The sequence below is a fragment of the Accipiter gentilis genome, chromosome 3, assembly GCF_929443795.1.
Source record: "Accipiter gentilis chromosome 3, bAccGen1.1, whole genome shotgun sequence".
Classification (NCBI taxonomy): domain Eukaryota; kingdom Metazoa; phylum Chordata; class Aves; order Accipitriformes; family Accipitridae; genus Astur; species Astur gentilis.
Window position 1 is genome coordinate 5830885 of NC_064882.1, and position 21586 is coordinate 5852470.

The 21586-nt window shown below is 37.9% G+C and overlaps 1 protein-coding gene across 2 annotated transcripts in view; it reads left to right on the forward strand.

Annotated features, from left to right (window-relative positions):
* FSTL5 (follistatin like 5) overlaps positions 1 to 19226 on the forward strand; it is a 341876-nt gene extending 322650 nt beyond the window's left edge. For both annotated transcript variants that reach the window (XM_049833673.1, XM_049833682.1), the window contains one exon: positions 16804 to 19226. In XM_049833673.1, coding sequence (XP_049689630.1) covers positions 16804 to 17506 — 703 coding nt within the window. In that variant the 3' untranslated portion in view covers positions 17507 to 19226. The remainder of the gene's footprint in view (positions 1 to 16803) is intronic.
* Positions 19227 to 21586: the final 2360 nt, after the last annotated feature.

Below are 21586 nucleotides of genomic sequence, written 5' to 3' on the forward strand. Positions count from 1 at the left end.
GAAATCTAGCTTCTTGTTATGGAGCAAACCCACAGAAAACAGAGCAGGATGCTGTACACATTTGAAGTTGTTTAATCACATTCAAAGCATTTTTGGCACAGATAGAAAGAACAATGATGTAACATATATAGAAGAACAGTGAGGTATTTGAGAGAAAAAAGGAGTTCTTGTTCTTTCCTCAAAAGCAAAATATTCCTATTGTGCTATGTAATAGTCAAAGCTACTTAGTCCGAACAGACTTGATAAAGAACTTTACAGGAATTTTATATAAAACCAACATTACATTTTCACAAACATAATGAAGTAGTTTTCTGCAGTAACAGGTGGATTGGATCTGGTTTGAAAGTAGCTCGCCACCTTAAAGGACAGTGACTTAGTAAGTATTTTGGACAGTGAAAGGGAGTTAGCTATATAAATCCTGTTGTGGTAACATACTCTGCAGTTGCACTTTTTTTCATAAGTGAAGGTCGGCTATTGTATACCGTGTGAGGATTTATATTAAAAGAAAGTTTGTTTTTACCATTTATACCTGTCACAAACCATGGAACTTAAGGTGATGGAAATTTTGTGAAAAATAATGTGAAAGTTGGATGTGATAGAGGAGAGTAAGACTTGTAAAAACTGGTAATGTGGATGTATAACAATAATACCCAGTAAGATTTCCAAAATTAATAACTTTTAAAATATGAGTCTAACATTCATGCTTCATGGCATAAGTTACTTCTCAATGATGAGCAAGCTCCTGTGAGAAAGTCATTCCAAACCCACTTGTTGATAGTTTTCCCATAGTCTGAGGCATTTGATACTCTGGTGAAAGAGAGAGTAGTTTTGGTAGAGCATCAATCTGACTTGCTAGATAGGTTCCTTTGTTTGTCAGCTTGGTAATGAGAGTTTTCAGGTTAACAGTTTTGGAGAAGTTAGGGAAATATTATAGTGATAATTATGCTAACTATTTTGGGAAAAAAGAATGATACAATTCATGGGTTTACTGTTCGCTGGTTTTGTGTTATATACAGGCTCACAGTTCCATAAATCCCATGTTTTAAATACATTTAAAATGCTTTAAAAATGCTTTAAAAAGTCTGGTCTTGGATGTATATTGTGACACAATAGAAGAAGTAATGATTTATAACATGTTGTTAACTTAGTCATTGTAATTATTCTACTCTTAAATATGTGGGTGGGTTTTTTCATTAAAATTAGGAAAATAAGGCACTCATCCATATAAGCTTCAGTCCATCTCTTTAAAAATGCATTTTGCAATTAACACCTTTTAGGATATTCTTCCTGTTTCTCGTAAGTTAGTTTGGACAAGTCATTTTTATCTGCCTCGGTTTCCCTTTGTCTGGGTACTGCGAAGCTCATTAGCTTTTATGGAAAGCTAATGACTCCCTGTGGTAGGTTGACCCCAGCTGGCAGCTGAGCCCCCACGTAGGAGGAGCAGTGGCTACTTTGGAAGGAGCTTTATTGTTGAACATGATGTTATATGGCATGGAATATCCCTTTGGTTGGTTGGGGTCAGCTGTCTCAGCTGTGTCACCTCCCAGCCTCTTGCCCACACCCAGCCTGTTTGCAGGGAGGGCAGAGTGAGAACAAGAGAAGGCCTTGATGCTGTGCAAACACTGCTTAGCAATAACTAAAATATTGGTGGGTTATTAACAGTTTTGTTCACAAATCTACAACGCAGCACCATACAGGCTGTTATGAAAAATATTAACTCCATCCCAGCCAAACCCAATATACTACTCGTACAGAAAGTCCTATAGAGTTGCTAAGTAGTATTATTCCTGTTTCTCGTAGCAATTTGTCACAATGTATGGTTGAAAATATGGATTAAAATCTTTATTATTCATTCATCTGGAGTGAGTGAAGAAAGAAACAATCTCAGATTTTACCGTTCTAGCATTTATTCCAATTGGAGTGATATGGCCACAGGCTACAGATTCCCACTTGCGTTAACTGTAAAATAAATTATTGGAAGTGTGAAGATTTGCTCTCATGTCTTACAGGCTTGAGTTGCACAGGATCCTAATATGCACTCTGACAAATGCCTTTATATGCTGTCTGATACTATGCATGATTTCGCTGCATAGAAGAGACATGAGGGTTGAGATTCTCATAAATATTAATCAGGGATTAATGAACGGTGGGAGGCTTCTGCATATCAATCTATATGAGAGGAAACTTTGCATTAGATACACCACCATCTATCTATAAATCACTTGGGAAAAGTGAAGGTACTCTCAGTATCGCTTGTTGTTTTCCAGCAGCCTAATCATAAAACCCAGGCTAACAGTACATAAGCGACAGACAGAATTTCATTATGTGATTATGAATAGCTGTATTTTTTAAATCCTAATAGAATACTAAGTGCTTTTGAAAAGTTGTAAGATTATGGTAGCTTTGGGGGTTGAGTTCAGCTATTCACAGAACATAGAGTAGTAGTGCAGACATCTTTACTCAGGTTTAATAGCTTTGCTTTGCTTTGAATGGAAAAAAAATTAGGATAGTGAAAGCTTAGCCCATGCACTTGCTGGTTTGGTTTACTGGGACCTCCAACAAAAGTCTCTTACTAATATCAATTTTGTGAAATGCCCTATTACACAGGGACTGTAGATACCACTGGTGGACAACATTTTGTTACAACTCTGGTAAATCACCCTCTTTTATTACATAGGGCTTTTTTGGGTCCCCCAATCTACTAACCTGTGCAGTCGAAAGCTGCCTTTAACTTTAGTGACTTACAGTACTGTTTTCTGACAAATTTGATAAATACTATTTTTTTACAATTGCTCGTGCCTCCTCATCAGAAAGACAAAGGCCAACCTGACAATGAAAGCAACATTAATAATCTGACACTGGCATGCTGACAAGGTTCTTGATACTGGACAGAAGGGAAGTACAGACAGATTCACCTGGTGGTTAGAAGGCAGCAATTAGATTATCGGACAGTGGGCTGAAATTTATTTGCAACTGATCATTGCTATATGCAAGCAGGTGACTGTTCTGAAGCAGGTCTCTGTGATCTATCACTGTTCTGCCAACCTATCCATCATGATCTTCTACATTTAGATCAATAAACCTCAAAGGAATAACCATCCCAGCCTTAAAGCATCTTTCTTCCCAAGTAAAGTTATAGCTGTTATAGTTGTAACATTATACAAGCAGTTCACAAACTTCCTGAATTTGAAGACCAATGTGTTGTCAAGGGAGACGTTTATTTTGAAGCTATATATGTGTGTGTATGAAAGATCAGTAATTGTAAAAGTTACTAGTAACTCACATGTAAAATTCACAATTAATTAAGACCAGAAAGAGTATAAAATTGATTTTTTAAAAACAACTTTTTTCTATACAGTGGATGTCAAAGTGGCATCTAAGACAGATTCCTCTACACTCTACTTTTTTTCTTATGTGTGTGTATGAGCTAAGGTATTGTGTCAAATCACAATTTCATGAGATTTTGTCCTGGTTTCAGCAACCACAACAGATTTGAAACACTTGGCTGCTTCTTAAAATCTCAGCATCAAATATTCAGTGGTATAAGATTAAAATCTACTGTATGTATGCAGTTTTGATTGTATGAACAAAGCCAAGAAATTGGTGTTTCATATATACACAGGCTAGAAGAGACCACGAGAACATCTTATCTGACTTTCTGTATATACATTAAAGATTTCAAATAGTCATCCAGCGATTCAGATATCTAAATGTACATCTACTTGGATTTGGCCAAATCTTCCAAAAAAGACCATAGTCTTTACCTGGAGATTCCCACCAAATTTATCACCTCTGTGGTGGTTTGTTGCAATGGTTTATTGTCCCCATTGTTAGAAAAAATTGCCTATTTCTAATTTAAATTTGTCTGGTTTCAGCATGCAATCATTGTTACAATTCTTCTGTGAAATTAAAGACAATATTACTAAACAGTATGTTCTCTCCATTCAGGTATATAATTGAGACATGATTTATTTGCAACATATATATTTTTCGTAAGCTAAATATATTAGACTTGCTTAAAATCATTGTCTCCATCCCTCAAATGATTTTCAGGTTTTTCCTTGCCCCTAATTTTTTAATATTCCTTTTTAGAAGGGCAGATCTAAACCAACATAAAACATTCTTACTTTGGTCTCCCCAGTGTAGAATACAAGTATAAGACTGTTGCATTATTCTTACCTTTCTCTCTGTATTTCTCCAAGGACTGTACAAGGCCTTTGGGGTCCTTTTTTTTTTTTTTTTTTTTTGACTCATTATACTCAGGTCTCATATTGACCTGCATGTCTGCTATCATCCTTAAATCCCTTCATAGTCGCTGCTTTTCAGGATATTGTTGTATATGCATGTCCTGCATTCCTCATTCACATGTAAAGTTGCTCGACTTTACACTTCGCTACATTTGAACATATTTTGCTTAAATGAGCAACTGACTAATATAATGTCTTTCCTGTCATTATTGACAACCTTAGTGTCGTGGACACATATTTACATCCAAATTGCCTGTGAAAATTTTGTGAAGTGCCAGAGTTGGTACCAAGCAGAAGCAAAACTTCCCTGCAAAATGATGATTCTGCATTGACAACTACTTTTTATTGCAGAGAAATTATTTTTCCTTCAAGTATCAGTTTTTATTCCAAGAAAGGTATGCCCTCCTGATATTCAGTTACCTTCAGCAAAGTTTTCTAATAAAAAAATTAAATTAGGTTTGTCTGACAAAGTTCATTTTTCCATAAACCCATGTTGACTGCATTATGTTCACTTTTTGTGTAGCTGGTTCTCATATCATCTATTTTATTATTTCCCTGGGATATGCACCGAGTTTTCAGCTTAGCTGGGATATCTGGCTTTATCTTATGAATATTTCAACAATCTTCTTCTAGACTTTCCAAATTTTCCTGTTATTCTGAGATTTATTAAAATGTTAAGAGCTAGTCAACTCTTTCAAAACTATCAGGAACAAATTATCTAACCTGATAGATACACGTTCCTATAAAAAAAACTGCTTATCATCTTCCTCAGTTGCTAATGGCTTGGAAAATACTTCCTCATCTTTAGGTAACAAAAGTATAATTTCTCATTCTTTGTTGCTTTTTTGGGGGGTTGGGTTTTTATTTTTTTTTATTTTTTTTTACTATGACAGACATGGAATCCTTAGTTTTCCTTATCAGTTTTCTTCACTTCCCCTTTTCCCTTCTGTATCATCTCCAGACTTCCATTACTTTTTCCATCCTTACACCTCTGCCTAGCAGTTCTCATAGACTAAGAATCAGTCACACAAACCCCACAGACACATGAACAGACCTCTCTCTTGATTTGTTCAGCTTCTCAAAACCCCAGCCGCCCAGCTTTCACTGAGACAGGCAGACAAACAAATATATCAAACACACAGCTTGCCAAATACTTTTACATCCAAGAAGATTGGCAGCTTTGAAACTGTTTTTTCCCCGCTTCTTATTCATCAGTATTATTGGGCTGTTTGGTATTTATGTCTCTGTCTAGCTTTACTGAATTTTATTTCAGGCACTGAAAAGCTACAGGCAATATGACAGGCTGAGAAAGAATTGTTTGAACAACAGTATTGATAAAATCCTATTCGCTCTAATAAATTACTTTTGGCAGTCATACTTCTAGTTCGGGGTGGGGGGTAGGTCCTTCGTGAAGGTTTACCAGCTTCCCACTTTGGATCTTCTCTCCCACCCAGGTCCAAAGTTCTATCTAATTTTAATATTCACAAATATTATTTTGACAAAGTGATTTCCTATATTCTTATTCAAAATTATATATTTTAGTTGTCTGTACTTGCTCCCATCTGTCCTTTTACGACCTCAGTTGCAATGGTAGCCTGTAGCATGATCAGGTAGAAACTGTGTTGGGCCTTAGATAACCTATATTTTCACCCAGAGTTTGCCAACGGATCATTATGTAGCCTTAGGCAAGCCGTTCAGCTTCTTTCTTCACTTGCTGTAATATTTGTAAAGTGCTTTGAAATCAGTAAGTAAAACTGCTACTTAAGTTCACTGTATTATACTGCTCACATAGCTGATCTTTTGGTGTACGCCGCTCCAAAAACATTACCTTCTAGGCTAACTTTGCATCTGCATCCAAAGTAGAGGGGTTTTTAAAGTTTGAACTAGAAAACATTATCAAGCAAAAAGTCTTCAGCATGTTAACATTACAAGAAAGTAGAATTATATTTTTCCAGGGCTAGAGAAATTGCTGCTTAAACAAAGGAAGTGAGAGTATGTCTCACAAAGCTGTGTTTTCAAATTCAGAAATAAGTAGAACACAATGAATAGCATGGATAGTTGTAAATAATTTTAAGTCTACAAAGGTGAGAAGGTTTAAGAACATGAAAATGAACAATCACAGAAAAAAAAAATTATGTTAAACTGCCCCTTGCACACTTTAAAAGTAACATACATTGTAAATGAGTGTAAGAGTCGGGTACAGCACTGTTCACAGGCTGATATGCAGGTTTTACACGTTACCCTAGTGACAGGCCAACCTCGGGCAAGGGCTTCACGATACAGATCTTTAGCTCCCGTATGTTTACGTTTTATATGCAACCACTCTAGCAAACGATCCCAATCTTCTGTGATCTGGTCCTTTTGTACAGGAGCTAGTCTTGCTAGTTCATCAGCTTTGTGCTTCCATTCTCCTGCTGAGCCCCCATCAACTTGATGAGAAGCTACTCATCCCACAGCAAAGTTCCCTTGGCTAGCAATGCTCAGGATTTCTTGCCACTTGTCCTTTTGCCACACTGAAATTCTGTTAACCTCCCATCCATTTTGCTCCCAAAAAGGGAGCCATTCAGTACATCCTTTAAACACTGCATAGGAATCCATATATATGTGGACAGGGGAAGCGGTTTGTGCTTCATGCTTGAAAACGCTCCATACTGCAATTAATTCTCCTACCTGGGCACTCCCTTCTCCCTCTGTTATAATCTGTTCCTTAGTAGTAGTGTGGAGGGCTACTGCCCAGTATTTCCACACTTTTCCTTCTCGCTTTGGAGAAGCGTCGGTAAACCAAGCATTCACTGACCGATTGTGGGAAGAAGCAGGGGCTACCTGAATAACTGAGATAGGTTTGTCTTGGCTGCCGTCCAGGCTTTCCGTTTCTTGGATAGCTAAGTTTTTTAAAGCTCCTTCAGTCACTGAGAAAAGGTTACAATAGTGTTCAATCCGGGCATACCACTTTCGTACCCAGGCTCTCTGGGCCACCCCGTCAGGAGCGGGGGTCCCGTTAGTGACTGCTTTTATAACTTTGAACGGGCCTCTTACCACGATTGGTTGCTGACGTGTAATTTTCTCCACTTCTATGAGAGCCATGCTAACCACAAACAAACCTTTCTCCCATGCAGTATATCTCTTCTCAGCATCCTTAAAGCCGCGGGAGTAAAATCCTACAGGGTGGGTTGGACCCTCAGGACCACGTTGCCAAACGTGTATTGACACTCCTGTTGTGGCAAACCCCCATTCTACTTGAAAAGGGTCTGTAGGGTGGTTAGGGCCAAGAGCCTGATGAGCTGTTGCTTCAAAAATTAACAATTGCATTGCTTCTTCCTGAGAAGCAGTCCATTCCCATTTGGCCCCTTTTCTCAGTAAATCGTAGAGAGGTCTGGCAATGATAGAAAAGTCTGGGATATGTTTTCTCCAAAATACCAATAACCCTAAAGCATGCTGCAAATCCTTTCTTGATTCAGGCATTTTAATCTGATCTAGAGAAGTGAGGGTATCTGGTGGGATACATGTCATTCCCCCTTTCCACCAAATTCCCAAAAACTTTACTTCTTGTGCGGGTTTTTGGATCTTTTCTGGGGGAATCTGCAAACCCAAGCTCTCCAAATGAGAGATTATGTTCTGCTGGGTTGCCCCCACCTCCTTTTCTTTATCTCCACCCACGAGAATATCATCAATATACTGATAGACAGCTATGCTGTCGTCTTTTGGTATTTTCTCCAGTTCTTGGGCCAAAGCGTGGTGAGCTAGTCTAGGGGAGTGTTTGTATCCCTGAGGCAGCCGGGTAAAGGTAAATTGTTGTCCCTCCCAAGTAAAAGCAAAACGATCCCTGTCTTCTGGTCGCAAAGGTATCATGAAAAACATATCTTTAACATCTATGGTTGCCGTGATCGGATGAGCTTTCTCCTGAATTGTTATTACCAGTTCAGCCATATTAGCGACTGCGGCAGTTAGAGGCCCTGTGTTAGCATTCAGCCTTTGAAAATCTACTGTGAGCCTCCACTTCCCATTAGGTTTTTTCACCGGCCATACAGGTGAGTTAAAAGGAGAATGGGTATTTATCACCACTCCTTGTTCCCGCATCTCCTGTATGACTGGTTTGATACCTTCCTTTGCTCCCAGGGGGAGGGGATACTGTTTAATACTAGTTACTTTGCTAAATGGCAGAAGGGGTGCAGTTTGAAGTAGCCTGATGTTCAGCTGCGACGTCCCGAAAGTCCACAGCAATCCTTCTGAGTCCTCCCACCCCCTTCCTTTAAGGGCATCTATTCCTAACAGGTTAGTCGGAATGTTCCCAACCACCATGTCAATAGTAATTGTGCCTTCCTCTCCCGGCAGCATCAGCTTTACTGGAACAACATTCATGACTTCTGTTGACCCTAAAGCATTCAAGACACAAATGTTTCGCTTAGAGGGAATCACCCCACACCTCTGTGCATCTTCCTCAGTCAGGGCAGAGATCTGTGCACCGGTGGTGTCAATTAAAAAGGTTACGGGTGCACGCTTAGGAACTACAATAGCTGTAATCAATAAATCTCCTCTGCGGTTTTAGTGAGCTGTTGGATGTTAATCCATCCTCTGTTCCTCCGCCCACTGCTAAGGAACGGAGGTTCTAGTTTCCCTGCTGCCTTTTCCCGTCGCCCATGCTCTCGGGGGGGGGGGGGGGGGGGGGGGGGCGCTGTGGGCACAACAGGAGAGATTTCTCTATTTGATCCTAAGTGCTGTGGGTGTTGTTTCGGACCATACCACTTTGATATCAGTTTACTCAGTTTATTAAGGGGTAAACCGTCCATCACATCTCTGCGAACTCCCTTTTTAATTCCCAAAGCCCACCATTGTTGTCAAGTCAGGGGCTGTCTTCCTTCTCCCCCAGTTTTAGAGTAGGAGTAGTCAGCAACAACGGTGGGGTCAATGGGAGCGGTTACAGTTTTACTAACAGATAGGGGTAGATCTTTAGCTCCTACTTGACGGATTCCTTTAGGTTTCTCCTCCAAAGTTCTCACAGGACCATATTTTCTGCTATAATCTATCAATTCCTGTGCTACATCTCCCCATGTTCACATCTTTTTATGTTTTGTGTGGGAAGGAGTCGAGCTATGGTTAAAAAGTGAATCTGAGCCATCATTAGTTTCATCACTTTTGCCTTTAAGAAAGCTCTCCAACTTTTCTACCGGGTCTAAAGATCCTATGGTCCTTTGGAGAACAATCCCGGTAGATTTGAGTGATTCTGGGAGGCCCCTTATCAAAGGTGTCATGATTTCAGGATTTACCGGCAACATCATTGGGGATTCACATCCGGGAATTAACTTCCTTTCATGTATCGTTTGCAGGCAGGCTGCTTTGTGCACACTTTCTAGCAATTGATCAACTGTGCCTGTGATTGCTAGGGGATCTCCCCTGTCTAAGGGGTTCAGCCCTCCGGCCGAATAGGCAGCCCGCTGGGTTAGGGACCGTGGGGCACGTCTATCCCCTGTTGTTAAAAAGACACCGTGGCCCCAGTAACCACTAGCTTCCCTTTCATTTAACTGACTTTGGTCCCCTCCAGTTAAAGATACACACCACACATACTCTGTTTCGGATTCATTGGGAAGGCGCCCATGTTTTCTTTTCATTTTGGCCAATTCAGTGGGAGTGTATGGTATCTCTTTAGTTGTTAATATGTGGGTCATTATCCTCATCATTTATATAAGTATATTCTGCTTTAATCAAGGGCCTCACTTGGGGGTTTTCCCTAAAGCGTTTCCTTGCTTCCTCTAATTCCTTTTGGGGGTATACCTGACTTATTTGCCGAATACCTATCTTTTCCATCTTCATTCCTGTCTCATTCAATGATTCAGCAGCCTTTGAAAGTTCTTCTTTCAAGGCATCTTTTAGACAGTGATTTTCTTCCTCCTTTTCCTCTGCTTCCTGTTTGTACAAGCAAATTACTCTCTCTTTTTCTGCTAACTGCTCTTCAAGGTTGGAGGTTGTTTTCTGCAAAAGTTGTACCAGGTTTTCAAGTGATTCTATGATTTGTTTTTCCTGGCTACGCCGCTTATAGCAGTCTTCAGTTGCTGCGACCAGGCTGGCTCCAAGAACTGCACAGATTATCGCTTTGCCTTTGCCTGACCGTGATCTAGCCTCATTATGTATAGAAATCACTCGGTCTGTTACACTCTGTAAATTTGCCCAATTGTCTCGAGCCCACTCTTCCCCAGGTGGGGATGGTCAAGCTCCATACTTTGCCAAGAGTGCATAAAATGAGTCAACATCTTTTACTGATGGAGAGTTTTGATAACCATTCTTTTCAGTCGTTTTTGTTGCGAAGGGCCAAACTCACTTCGGGGAGGTCAAACTTAGTTACACCACACGCAACAACTGCTACGTAGCCCTCCTCTTCCCCAAGTGGCTGAAGATACCAAAATCTCACTTCAGGGAGTCAAAACTTAGTTGCTCACAAGTGCAGACTTTCTCTGCTTGTTCCTTCAACTTCCCTGGTAGTCAACCTCATCTAATGAGGACAGTTCCCCCTTTTGCACTAAGAGATCCTTGCACTTGATCCTGATAGACAGAGCCCTCAATTTGAGTTTGGGGTGAAATACACTGAGGTGTGTGTGGTGTGCAGGAATCCCGAATCGTCCCCGTTGCTTTCTGGACACCTCTCAGCATTTCAGGTGTAGGGCCAGGCACGGCTGGAATGGAATGTTCTTCCCCTGTTACAAACCACATAAAATCTGCACCCCTCTGTCTCTCAAGATCCTGTCCGTGATGCCAGTTTAATGTCACGGTCCACTCGGTGGACTCGTGATGGTTCGTTTGCTACTATCTGGAAAGTGCAAAATTAAGGTGACCAACACCAAAGGGGATAGCAGTAATCACACAGTGAAACTTTATTGTATTGCCTGTGAAGAGGCACGCGATAGTTAGAGACGGGTGAAAGAAAGGAGAAAAGTGAAATAAAGTTTAGAGAGAGAAGAAAGAGGGGTTATAGCTACCACCGCTAATCTCACGACGTCCTAATGGTCGTGGGTCTAGCTGATGCTGCGTCGTCGATCGTCGTGGTCCTTGGTGGGGAAACTTCCAACTTCCATTGTTCAGAAGTCATCTTTTATGCTTAGTAACACACCTTGCTCCACCTCTGCCTCAGGAGTCTCCACCCTTCTCAGAATACAATTATCATATGTCCGCCCTTCTTGAGCGAGGCTGTCACGCAGGCGCGGGGTCAGTGTCCGAGGCGTGGTTAGTCTTGGAGGCGGGCAGCCTTCGACCAGGAGGTGTGTTTTGGTATTATAATGAAGCAAAGTTCGTGATTTCTTCATCGGTGTTATGGCAACTGTGGCAATCCATCCTTTTTGACAGTAGCTATGCGGTTATCTCTAATGGTTCCAGCCAGGTACCTTCCAGGAACCTTGTACCGCACATTCCGTCCTTGGGACCGGCCGCTGCGCTCCAAACAGGCCGTTGTCAGGTAGCGTGCTGTTCGTGTTCCTGATGACAATGTTGAGACAGTGCTGAATTTCTGACCGACTCTTACAATGGGTATTTGGGTATAGCTGCTTATCAGAATAGATGTGATTAGCTGCTGCAACAGGAGATTATAAAATCAAGTATGTAGTAGCTTCAGAGCAAGGGACAGTACATCTCCTAAGTGCAACAAATAAGCATCAGAATAAGGTTGTTGCAATCTTGAAGCCAGTTTCTTTAGTTTTCAAGTAAACTCAATTACCAAAGCTGAAGCCACTATTTAAATTGCAAAAACAGTCTATCCAAGATACTGTAAGCTTTTTACTTGTGGCTTTTAGACTGGGAACTAAATGTTGCAAAGAGATAGATAAAGCTGCGTGAGAAACTAAGATGTTTTGGAAAGTTGTGGTTGAAATACTTGAGACATGATATGCTATCAGCTGGTTTATGTTTTAAAATGTGTTTGCTGAATTGTTCTGGAATTAAGGATGTTATTAGCCCTGAAGATCTGGAGTCCCTTGCTGTAGACAAACTTCCTTTTTTTTTAAAACCTACCTGTGCTAGTGGGAAAGTTTATACCCACATTCTGCTCTGGCTCCTAAACTATTTTATTCATACCATCCAGGTTAAGCAGCAGACACTATTTAAAGCATTTAAATAATTCCACAATAACTAAATTCATCTTAATGGAATGAGTTGGGGAATGCTTATGCAAACCTCTTAGCTGGCAGAATCTAGGGGATTTGTCTGGCAGAAGGTACCACCAGGTAATGAGAAGCCAGAGGACAAACCATTGGCAGCATCCTCCTCAGTGGGGAAAGCTAGTTGTCAAGCATGAGTCTTTCCACACCTTCAACTGATGTAACAGTTAGGGAAGGTATGTAAGACCTTATCTTTATTTAATATAACTTTGGAGAACATATTCACTGTTTTGGTAATCAAGGGGTTTATGCAACCAAAGTTAACATAAGCTAAGTGTACCTGTGGTTCAAAAATATGTTATGCTGGGAATAATATTTGAGAAGGAAAGATTAATAACTTCTATATTCCTCTTGAAATCAATGACATTTGAATGCAAAAATATCACATAAATTGGTCATTAACACTGCTTAATCAAGTACTCATAAATAAGGCAGATTTCTTTGAATCAAACTGATTTAAATCCTTCATTTTAATCGTGATTTAAATCGGCACGTAAGAATTGCTGGCTTAGATATTTGATGTTCATTTTGTTTTGCATTTGTATTTTACTTCAGAAAGAAAGGGTCATTTTCATCAGCTGGAATAATCTTTGGAATAAATAGATTTGCAAGCAGCACAAAGATTTCTTCTTTTATTTGCTTGTCAGGTTCATATGTGATATATGAAAACAATTGTTTATGGGTTTGTCCAGTTTAAAATATATTTATTTAGGTTCTTAAATTTGATTTGTGGTGGAAATTTTTTTTTTTTTTTTTAATTACTTGTGTTTTCTCTCAAGTGGAATAGATACTGGAGTGCGACTCAAAGCATACAGTGAAATTTTACGTCTTTTTCCTGAGTTAAGTAATGGTACCATGAAATATGATGGACATACATATACAATAAAATGTATCAAATATGTTTGAATGTTAAATGACTGATTTATTACAGAAAACAATTTTTAACTATGTTTAATACAGTTTCTGAAAATAACAGGCCAAACTTTCAAAAGTGTTTATGTATTTAATCGTATAGATGGTGTCCGATGGGATTTTCAAAATCACATAATTGCTTTTGTATATGTTTATGTATATCTGAAAATGTCACTTGGATATTAGTCTGTGTTTTAATACCTACCTAAATTAAAAACAGCTTTATGAGAGTTTTTTCTTTCTCTTTTAAATAAGATTTCCTATTTTTCCCCATTATTTTGTATTGACATACTGGAAGAGAAGAATAACATTTTCAAACCCAAAGTCAGCTTACCAAACTCAAACAAAAAGTTTTCTTTGTGTTCGCTATTGAAATTGAGATTAAAAGTAATTAAAGCAAAAAATGTCTGCACTGTGTACTTATATTAAAATAGATTAAATAATACTGTAAGAGCTGAAAGTAAAGTATTTAATGTGTGCAGTACCTGCCATCACATTGACCTAAAATTAGATATTTTCCCTTGCTTTCATGTACCTTTCACTCATTAAAATAATGAGAATTGAGAAGCGTTCATGAGCGTCATGTTATTTTTTTAATTTATGCAAATGACATCACTAATTGATAGTAGGTTTATTTTTTAACACAGGTATTCATAAACTTAAATGTAATTTAAGTACATTTCTTCTAAGAAGAAAAATTTTAAAAATCATATTGAATAGGAGCAGACCTAAGTAAAAAATCCATTTTTTTTTTGAAAATAATAATTTTTACCTATTTATTTTAGAAATCAAGTAATTTTACTATATTTCTAATGTTCACCAATTTGTGTTACTGAATTTGTCTTCCCAGAATTACATAGGTTAACTCACTTTTAAACAAATTTCTCCATGTTTGGCTTAACCAGTGTGATTTTTGTCCCCTGTGTTACACCATTTCACAATAATCACAGATTCTCCCATGTATCCACTTTCTCTCTCTAAAAATACCCTAAACTCTCTTGCATGTACCATCTTCTTGCACAGCAGTATGTCCACTTTCCTCCACATTCCTTCTCCGTGTTTTCTAATCTGACACCTGTACATGCTAAATCTAAGCCATAGGATGAATTCTTGCTGAGTTCACCCCACGCTTCCCTCTGGAGGAGCGTGGTTATCCTCCACTCAGCCACCAATCCTGCATCACATGAACTCTGCCCCCCCCCATGCCCTCCCCCCCCCCCCCCCCCCCCTTTACAACCTCTGCTCCTCAGATGTGGCTGATGGATTCCAAAGCAGTAACACTAGCATAGGACAGGGATGAAGAGAGAGTGGTCTGCGTATAACTACATGAACCTAATTCTATTAGAAATAGGGATGAAGATTGATTATACACAATAAACTTAACAGGTCAAGAAGTTTGGCTGAGTTTATATTGTGTATAATCTTAATTCTAATACAACTTTCTATATTTGTTTTTGTTGCTTTTATGTTTTCTTATTTTATAGTGCTTGATTTAGCAATCTAGATATTTCAGTTTTGTTTTGCATTTGATATTAATGGAACCAACAGTGATGACAATGTCTAACCCTCAGTCAGTTCTCATCCAGAAACAAGTCCTTTTAAGATGCACTGGGTTTTTTGGTTGTTGTTTTGCAGGAGTAAAGATTAAGTAGCAGATATGTGTAAGTCATTGTCCAGAATGCTGTGAACGCTCTTAGACAGTTCACTGATTGTTGTTTTACATTGGAGGCTGTTATGTGAAAGACAATCAATCAGCTAATTCTGTTGTCCTTTTGTAACCACTGCTCACATGTGTAAAGTTGGTTATTTAACATTGAGATATACCAAAAACATTTGAAATGTCGGAGCGTTGCTTGCTATTTAACCTCTTCTATTACAGGATGATTCTGTACATAATACAGTACAAGTTTGTTTCTCATGACCAAAAAATACTACATAATAACAGAATCAGGAATCAATGATTTATGCCTGCCCAAAGAGGGCAGGAAAAGGGTAATAGTAGATGGCCAAAACAACTAAAATTCAAACTCTGTCTGATGATCCTAGTCTTCCTCTATGGCAGAACAACAGACCTTGTGAATAGAAAAGTAGCAGTAATTGTCTAGTTATTTTGACACAATTTTCCTAAAGGCTCACTCACACATTTTCTAACCAAGACAATTTAATTCAGATTCCATATATTTATAAGTGGCTAAATAATCAAAGACAAAAATGATCTCATAGTGAGCTCAACTCCTAATCATGGGCAGTCTGATTCACACTGGCCCTTCTTTGGGTGGGAGTTGGACCAAATGAAATCCAGAGGTCCTACCAGTTGAAATCATTCTATGATCCTATGATACTGAAGCAGTACGCAAGGATTTTGGAGGGCGGGGCTATAATTATAAATGCGCTTTTATCAATTCAGTAGGAAGTGCAAATATAATTTACTTTGTCTTATGTCAGAGGAACTCACTGAACAATGTCCTGAAACCTTTTGGCCTGTTACTGTGGTGGTTCACTGATAAGTAAACCTATTGGCATTGCAAAGTACCATGTGAAAATCTTGTGCTAATGTCAACTCAATTGTTGGAACATGCTGGCTGTCGTAGTGCTCTATATCAACAGGATGCGAAAGGTATTTTTAGGTTATGTATTCAGCATGCAGCTTCATTCTTAGGATCAAAGATTAAGAGGAAAATGTTATGTTAAGAGATGTGCCAAAGGAAAACAGCTGTTTGGGAAAAGTGCTGTGAAAGCTACTTAGGTTATAGGCAAAACTAATATACTTTCCCATGACTCCATGGGTTTTGCATATATGCAATCAAATGATTGTGCAGTCAGAACTTACACATAAACATTAGAGAATAGTCATAGTTTATATCTAAAATGTTATAAACATTCAGCTCTAGGATTTTAAAGTTTAACTGTATTATTCATGATCAGTGAAAATTCCTTGATGTATGGAAAAAGCATAAAGGGTCATTTAAATTGTAAGAAATACGGGGCTTGGATAGTTGGAAGGCATAAACCTAAATCCTTTTACGATATTCATTTCTACTGAATTAAAATGAGGAAGGTTCAGATAATTATCTGAATAACAATGAGCGCTGGGTTAAGTTGATGTTCTCAAGAAAGTCGAAGAACTATATGAAGTGAATTAAAATATGTGGGATGTACTATTGATATGTAATCTTTTTCTCCTTCCTGGCTTTTGTGAAACTTATAACTGAATAGATATGCTCAGAGTAATGTTTACCTTTTCCCCTATGTCAGTAGGAAAAAAACCACTTTTCCCATTAATCAGATAAATGGGTTTTAGACATTTTATTTGATGCACTCTAAATTACAATTACAAGAACACTAAAAATTAAATATTATAAACTGCTTAATATCTGAAACATCTGAAGGTGAGATATATAGCAATACACGGCTGCACGTATTAACTCATCTGCTTTGCTTATAATGGCTTCCCATTTGTACATAATGCATACAGACTTTCTTTGATTTTGTGCTTTTCCTTCCAGGTTTGGATTTATTCTTCATAAAGACGAGCCTTTGCTCCAGAAAATTGATCTAGAAACTATGTCGTACATCAAGACAATTAGTTTAAAGGATTATAACTGCATTCCTCAGTCACTGGCTTATACACATCTTGGAGGATATTTTTTTATCTGCTGTAAGCCTGATACCACTGGGGCTGTCCTACCACAGCTTATAGTGGATAGCGTTACTGATTCTGTGATTGGATATAACGGTGACGTAACAGGCACGCCACATGTCTCTCCAGACGGACACTACCTTGTCAGTATTGATGATGCAAAAGGTCTCATGAGGATCCAGTCCATAACAATGAGAGGAGAAATACAGGATGCATTTGACATTCACACTAATTTGCACATATCTGATGTAGCTTTTCAGCCATCATTCACAGAAGCTCATCAATACAATGTCTACTGTAGCTCCAGCACACAAACTGATGTTCTTTTCATGGAGCTCTCCTCTGGCAAGGTTAAGATGGTGAAGAGTCTGAAGGAGCCTGTCAAGGCAGGCGAATGGCCCTGGAACAGTAAGAACCGTCTTATAAAAGACAGCGGCCTTTTTGGTCAGTATCTCATGACCCCTTCCAAGGAATCTCTGTTTATCCTGGATGGACGGCTCAATAAGTTAAATTGTGAAATCACTGAAGTTGAGAGAGGCAACACAGTAATTTGGGTTGGAGAAGCATAAGGATCAGTGTTAGATATTTACCGAATTAATAGTTTTACACTACATTGCACTTAAATTACACCAGTCTTCAAATTTACACAATTTTCATTTTAAATTTTTAGACCCTTCTATACCTGTTATTTCTTTGACTTGAACACAATTTGAATCACCTTCCACATAAAAGTTACTAAAACAACGGCTATTTGGTAATATTACTCCTTACTAATTATCAGCTGAGATTGTGTTGTTTGACTGAAATTACTAAATATTGAAACTGATGATAAATATCATACATTATTTTAAAGGAAGTAGGAAAAAAAAACAAACAACCAAAAGCTTCAGGGAATTTAATATGATACTTTGCATTTGTAAATGGAAGACTTAAATATGATTCAAATTTTGGTTTGGTTTGCTTCAGACACAAAATAAGAGCTGTTGTACAACCTTTGACTCCTTAAACTGAAATGTTATGTCCAGTTCTGTTCAGTCCACTGTTTAATCTTTTTGTGCCTTGAAGCGAAAGTCTCACATAAAAGGTAAAGCATAAAAATTGTATAATTTATTCCCACTGTGGCTACAGGATTCCTTGTCATTGGAAAGAAACTTTTGGTATCAAATTTCTAGTCTCAAGTTGTGGAACATACATGGAGGAAAAAAAAAAAAAAAAAGGAGAAGTAATATTTGCAGTGTTTTCTGATCACTGCGATTTGAGGAGTTTATTTTTATGGTGCGTCTTAGTTGAGAGAGCTGCTTGCAGAAGCTTAACCTTTTTTTAGAAAAAAGTAGATGTTAGGTTTTTCAGCTGTCACAGGCTTTCATCATCAAGGGGTTTCAGTTCTACTAAAGAGAAATATTGTACTTATCCTTTCAGAGTAAACCACGTTCTAAAAACCTGGCATCACAAAGCTTCACTTGTATCGTCGAGGAAACTGTTGTTTAAAAACAAACAAAATGCATTTTAAGAAACTGAAAATGCAAAGAACTGAAGTCTACAACCAGTAGATAACGGTTTTTGCTTATGCATTGTACCATTGATCCATATTTGTTAAACTATTTGGTTAGCTCAGCAGATTTTCTATTCCATGCATCCAATTGGATTAGTGCAAAAACCAAACAAACAACAAAAACTTTGTATTTTTTATAGTTTGTTTACTTAGAATTCTAATATTTACAATGGTTAAACATGTAAATGGGAAAAATAAGATTCCCAGAAGTAGAATAACAAGTCAGTAGGATCAGAAAGTCAGCAGTAAACAACTATCCAGACTTAGAGCAATGACTTAAAAGTTTGGGAGTATTTTTATTTTTATTATGTTTTTGCTAAAGACTGCTTATAAGCTCTTAAACTGACCTCCACTTACTGAAGGCAATCAGAAAAAAATATCCTTTTTTAAACAAAATTTTACTGCAATTTAGATTGTGGAAAATTGCGTAGAAATCTGGAATTTTCTAGCATTGTAATCTTGTGTGCATTTAGCATCCTGCCCTGTGTGGTACATTAGATCTCTCTAGCTTGAGCAAACCTCCTGTTAGGTAGATTTAACTAAGATAAGAGTCTGATTACATTTCTAGCTACTGAATCTGCTTTCCTTTTTAACAACTTTTCTCCATTGTGAACAAACAAGAATCATGTAAACTGTTACTCACTTATTTGCAGTAGTCTGTCTCATGCATTTTTCTTCTGTAACTTACACCATGTGAATGTTCTGTATGTAGAAAATGCTTGACAAAAGGAGAATAAACCCCATAAATTTTAAACAGTCTTGACTTTGGTGAATGCTCCAATGTAGTCACACTGAAGTGGCATGTAACACAGACTTTATTTGAAAGCAAGGTAGAAGGAAGTTTATCTGCCTATTATTTTACATATATAAATAGATGTATTTATATATATATATAAAATAATATATAGTGTGGGGAAACCCCCCACTTTTTTAGAAGAGCTTAACTAACTGGAAAAGTTTCCTTGGCTGCTACAAAATAAAGCTCACAGAAATTAGGATATAGACAGATGTCTATTCTCATGCCTAGCCTCTGGAGCCAAAACCCTCTAGTCTAGAAACTGTACAAACACGTAAGCCCAAACCAAGAAGCATGCACTCCAGTAGCACAGCTAAACAACTCCCTATCCAGTCTCCTTGGGATAGCTGGCTTCTACATTTACTTTGCCCTCTCCTTGCCTAACCATTAACATTAAAGATAAGAATTGAATCCCATAATGATAGTGAGATTCCCTTGACAATGAAAGTTGTCCTGTGTTGTGCATGGTGTCTTACAATCTCTATCAAAGTCAGTTGTCAGTTTTGGCAGCATCTTATTCTTATGTATTGGCAGAATTTGGCTGGAGAAGCTTTAAAACTTGAACAGACTATGTTGCTCATTATGTAACAGGAGACAAAAATCTCTTTGACTATGTCAATAATACCACAGTAATTTGTCTAGTATAGAAACCGTCCCAATCAGTTTAGAATTCATGCTTGAAACCATTTTCTCTATTCCCACCCTAAGAATATCTCTGACTCCAGCTAGAGCAGTTTGGTGAAGAACTATTGCCAATTCCCTGTATTTTGTTTAGCTAGTCCAGTGTAATAGCTCAAAACCCACAGTTTGTTTCTTTCCCAGTTATGGAACTGAAACAGCTTTCTGGTGTCCAGGAGTTGTTTGATCCCACTGAATAAATGAAAAATCAAACACTGTTTTCAGTGTTTCAAATTTCCCTTAATACAAACCCAGATGTAACAAGAGTTGGTTTTGAATCCTCTTTCCTAACTGCTGTTGGAAGCAGAGGCAATGAGTGCCTTCTCTTAACTTATGTTGAACACTCTTATTTTACAAGCGGTTACAAACTTTCAAGACTTAGGATTTTCTTATGGAAATGCATTAGAGAAAAGTAGCAGAAGATAATGGAAATGTAATGGAAGAAGCCAAACGTACATGGAAGACCAAGTTCTGTACAGCTGCTGAAAGTTTCCACTATGCTCCTGTACTGGTTGCTAACGAATTAGAGATGCACATGTGAGGACAAGACAGAGTGCTCTTCACCAGGGATTGTGATGGTTGAGCTGCTTTTGCTAAGGTATTAAAAAAATATATTATTTATGAGACATGGAGAAAGGACTCTGTCAAGCTATTTTAAGTCACCAAAGTAAGGAAAAGATGTTGCCAAAGTAAAAAAAATGTTACTTTTCCTTTCAGTTTGGCAATAGGCATTTTTAGTAGTCCGTGCCTGAAGGTATCTTTTAAGCTACTATTCCATACTGATAAACAGCTAGTTATTTGCTGCACTACTATATGTACATCAATCAATATGTATGAGGGATTAAAAACAGATTATTCTTTTTTAAGTTTCTCTTTTATAAACTAGTAGAGAATTTTAGTTCAAAATATGATCTTGCAATTTTTTCACTTTTTGCATGTGGTCCAGAGTATCATCATCTGTCTTCATTTATATGCTTTCTGACTGCTTGGTTTATAATATCAAATTGTGAGGGATTGCTATTTAAGCAACTGCATAAATAAGTAAACTGAGCTCAGAACAACCCCTTCGGTGCATTTAATTATATTTCCCATAAACAAATTACTTCAAACATCTAGACATATGGTGCCAAAGAGTTCATAAGTCCAAACATAAGATGTTTTTGCAAATACGTAAGAAATATGCCTTGTATAAGCACGTCTTTAAAAACTTCAACGGAAGAAATGATGAAATAAGTTTCAAAGAACTCTACATATTTTTGTAAGTGATATCAATGAGGTTAAGTGTCATTCTGAGTTTTTACTGAGCCTCCTGCTCACACCATATCATTAAGGCTGTCTGTTAAATACAGGATAAAGGGCATCTGAACATTTAAGAATATCATAGTATTACTTAGATTTTAAATAGTGACTCTTCATCATCAGTTTCAACTTCTTTCAATTAATAGGATCTTCTGAGCTTGAATATGGTACTTCTTAGTATTATTGAACAGCTGTTTTGTTACACCGAGGCAGTGTCTGCGTTTCAGTTAGGAATGAAATATTCCCAACTATGGATTACAGAATAGCAGATTTGCAAATTATGAACATTGTATTAAGAAAAGAACATAGTTACTACATCATTTT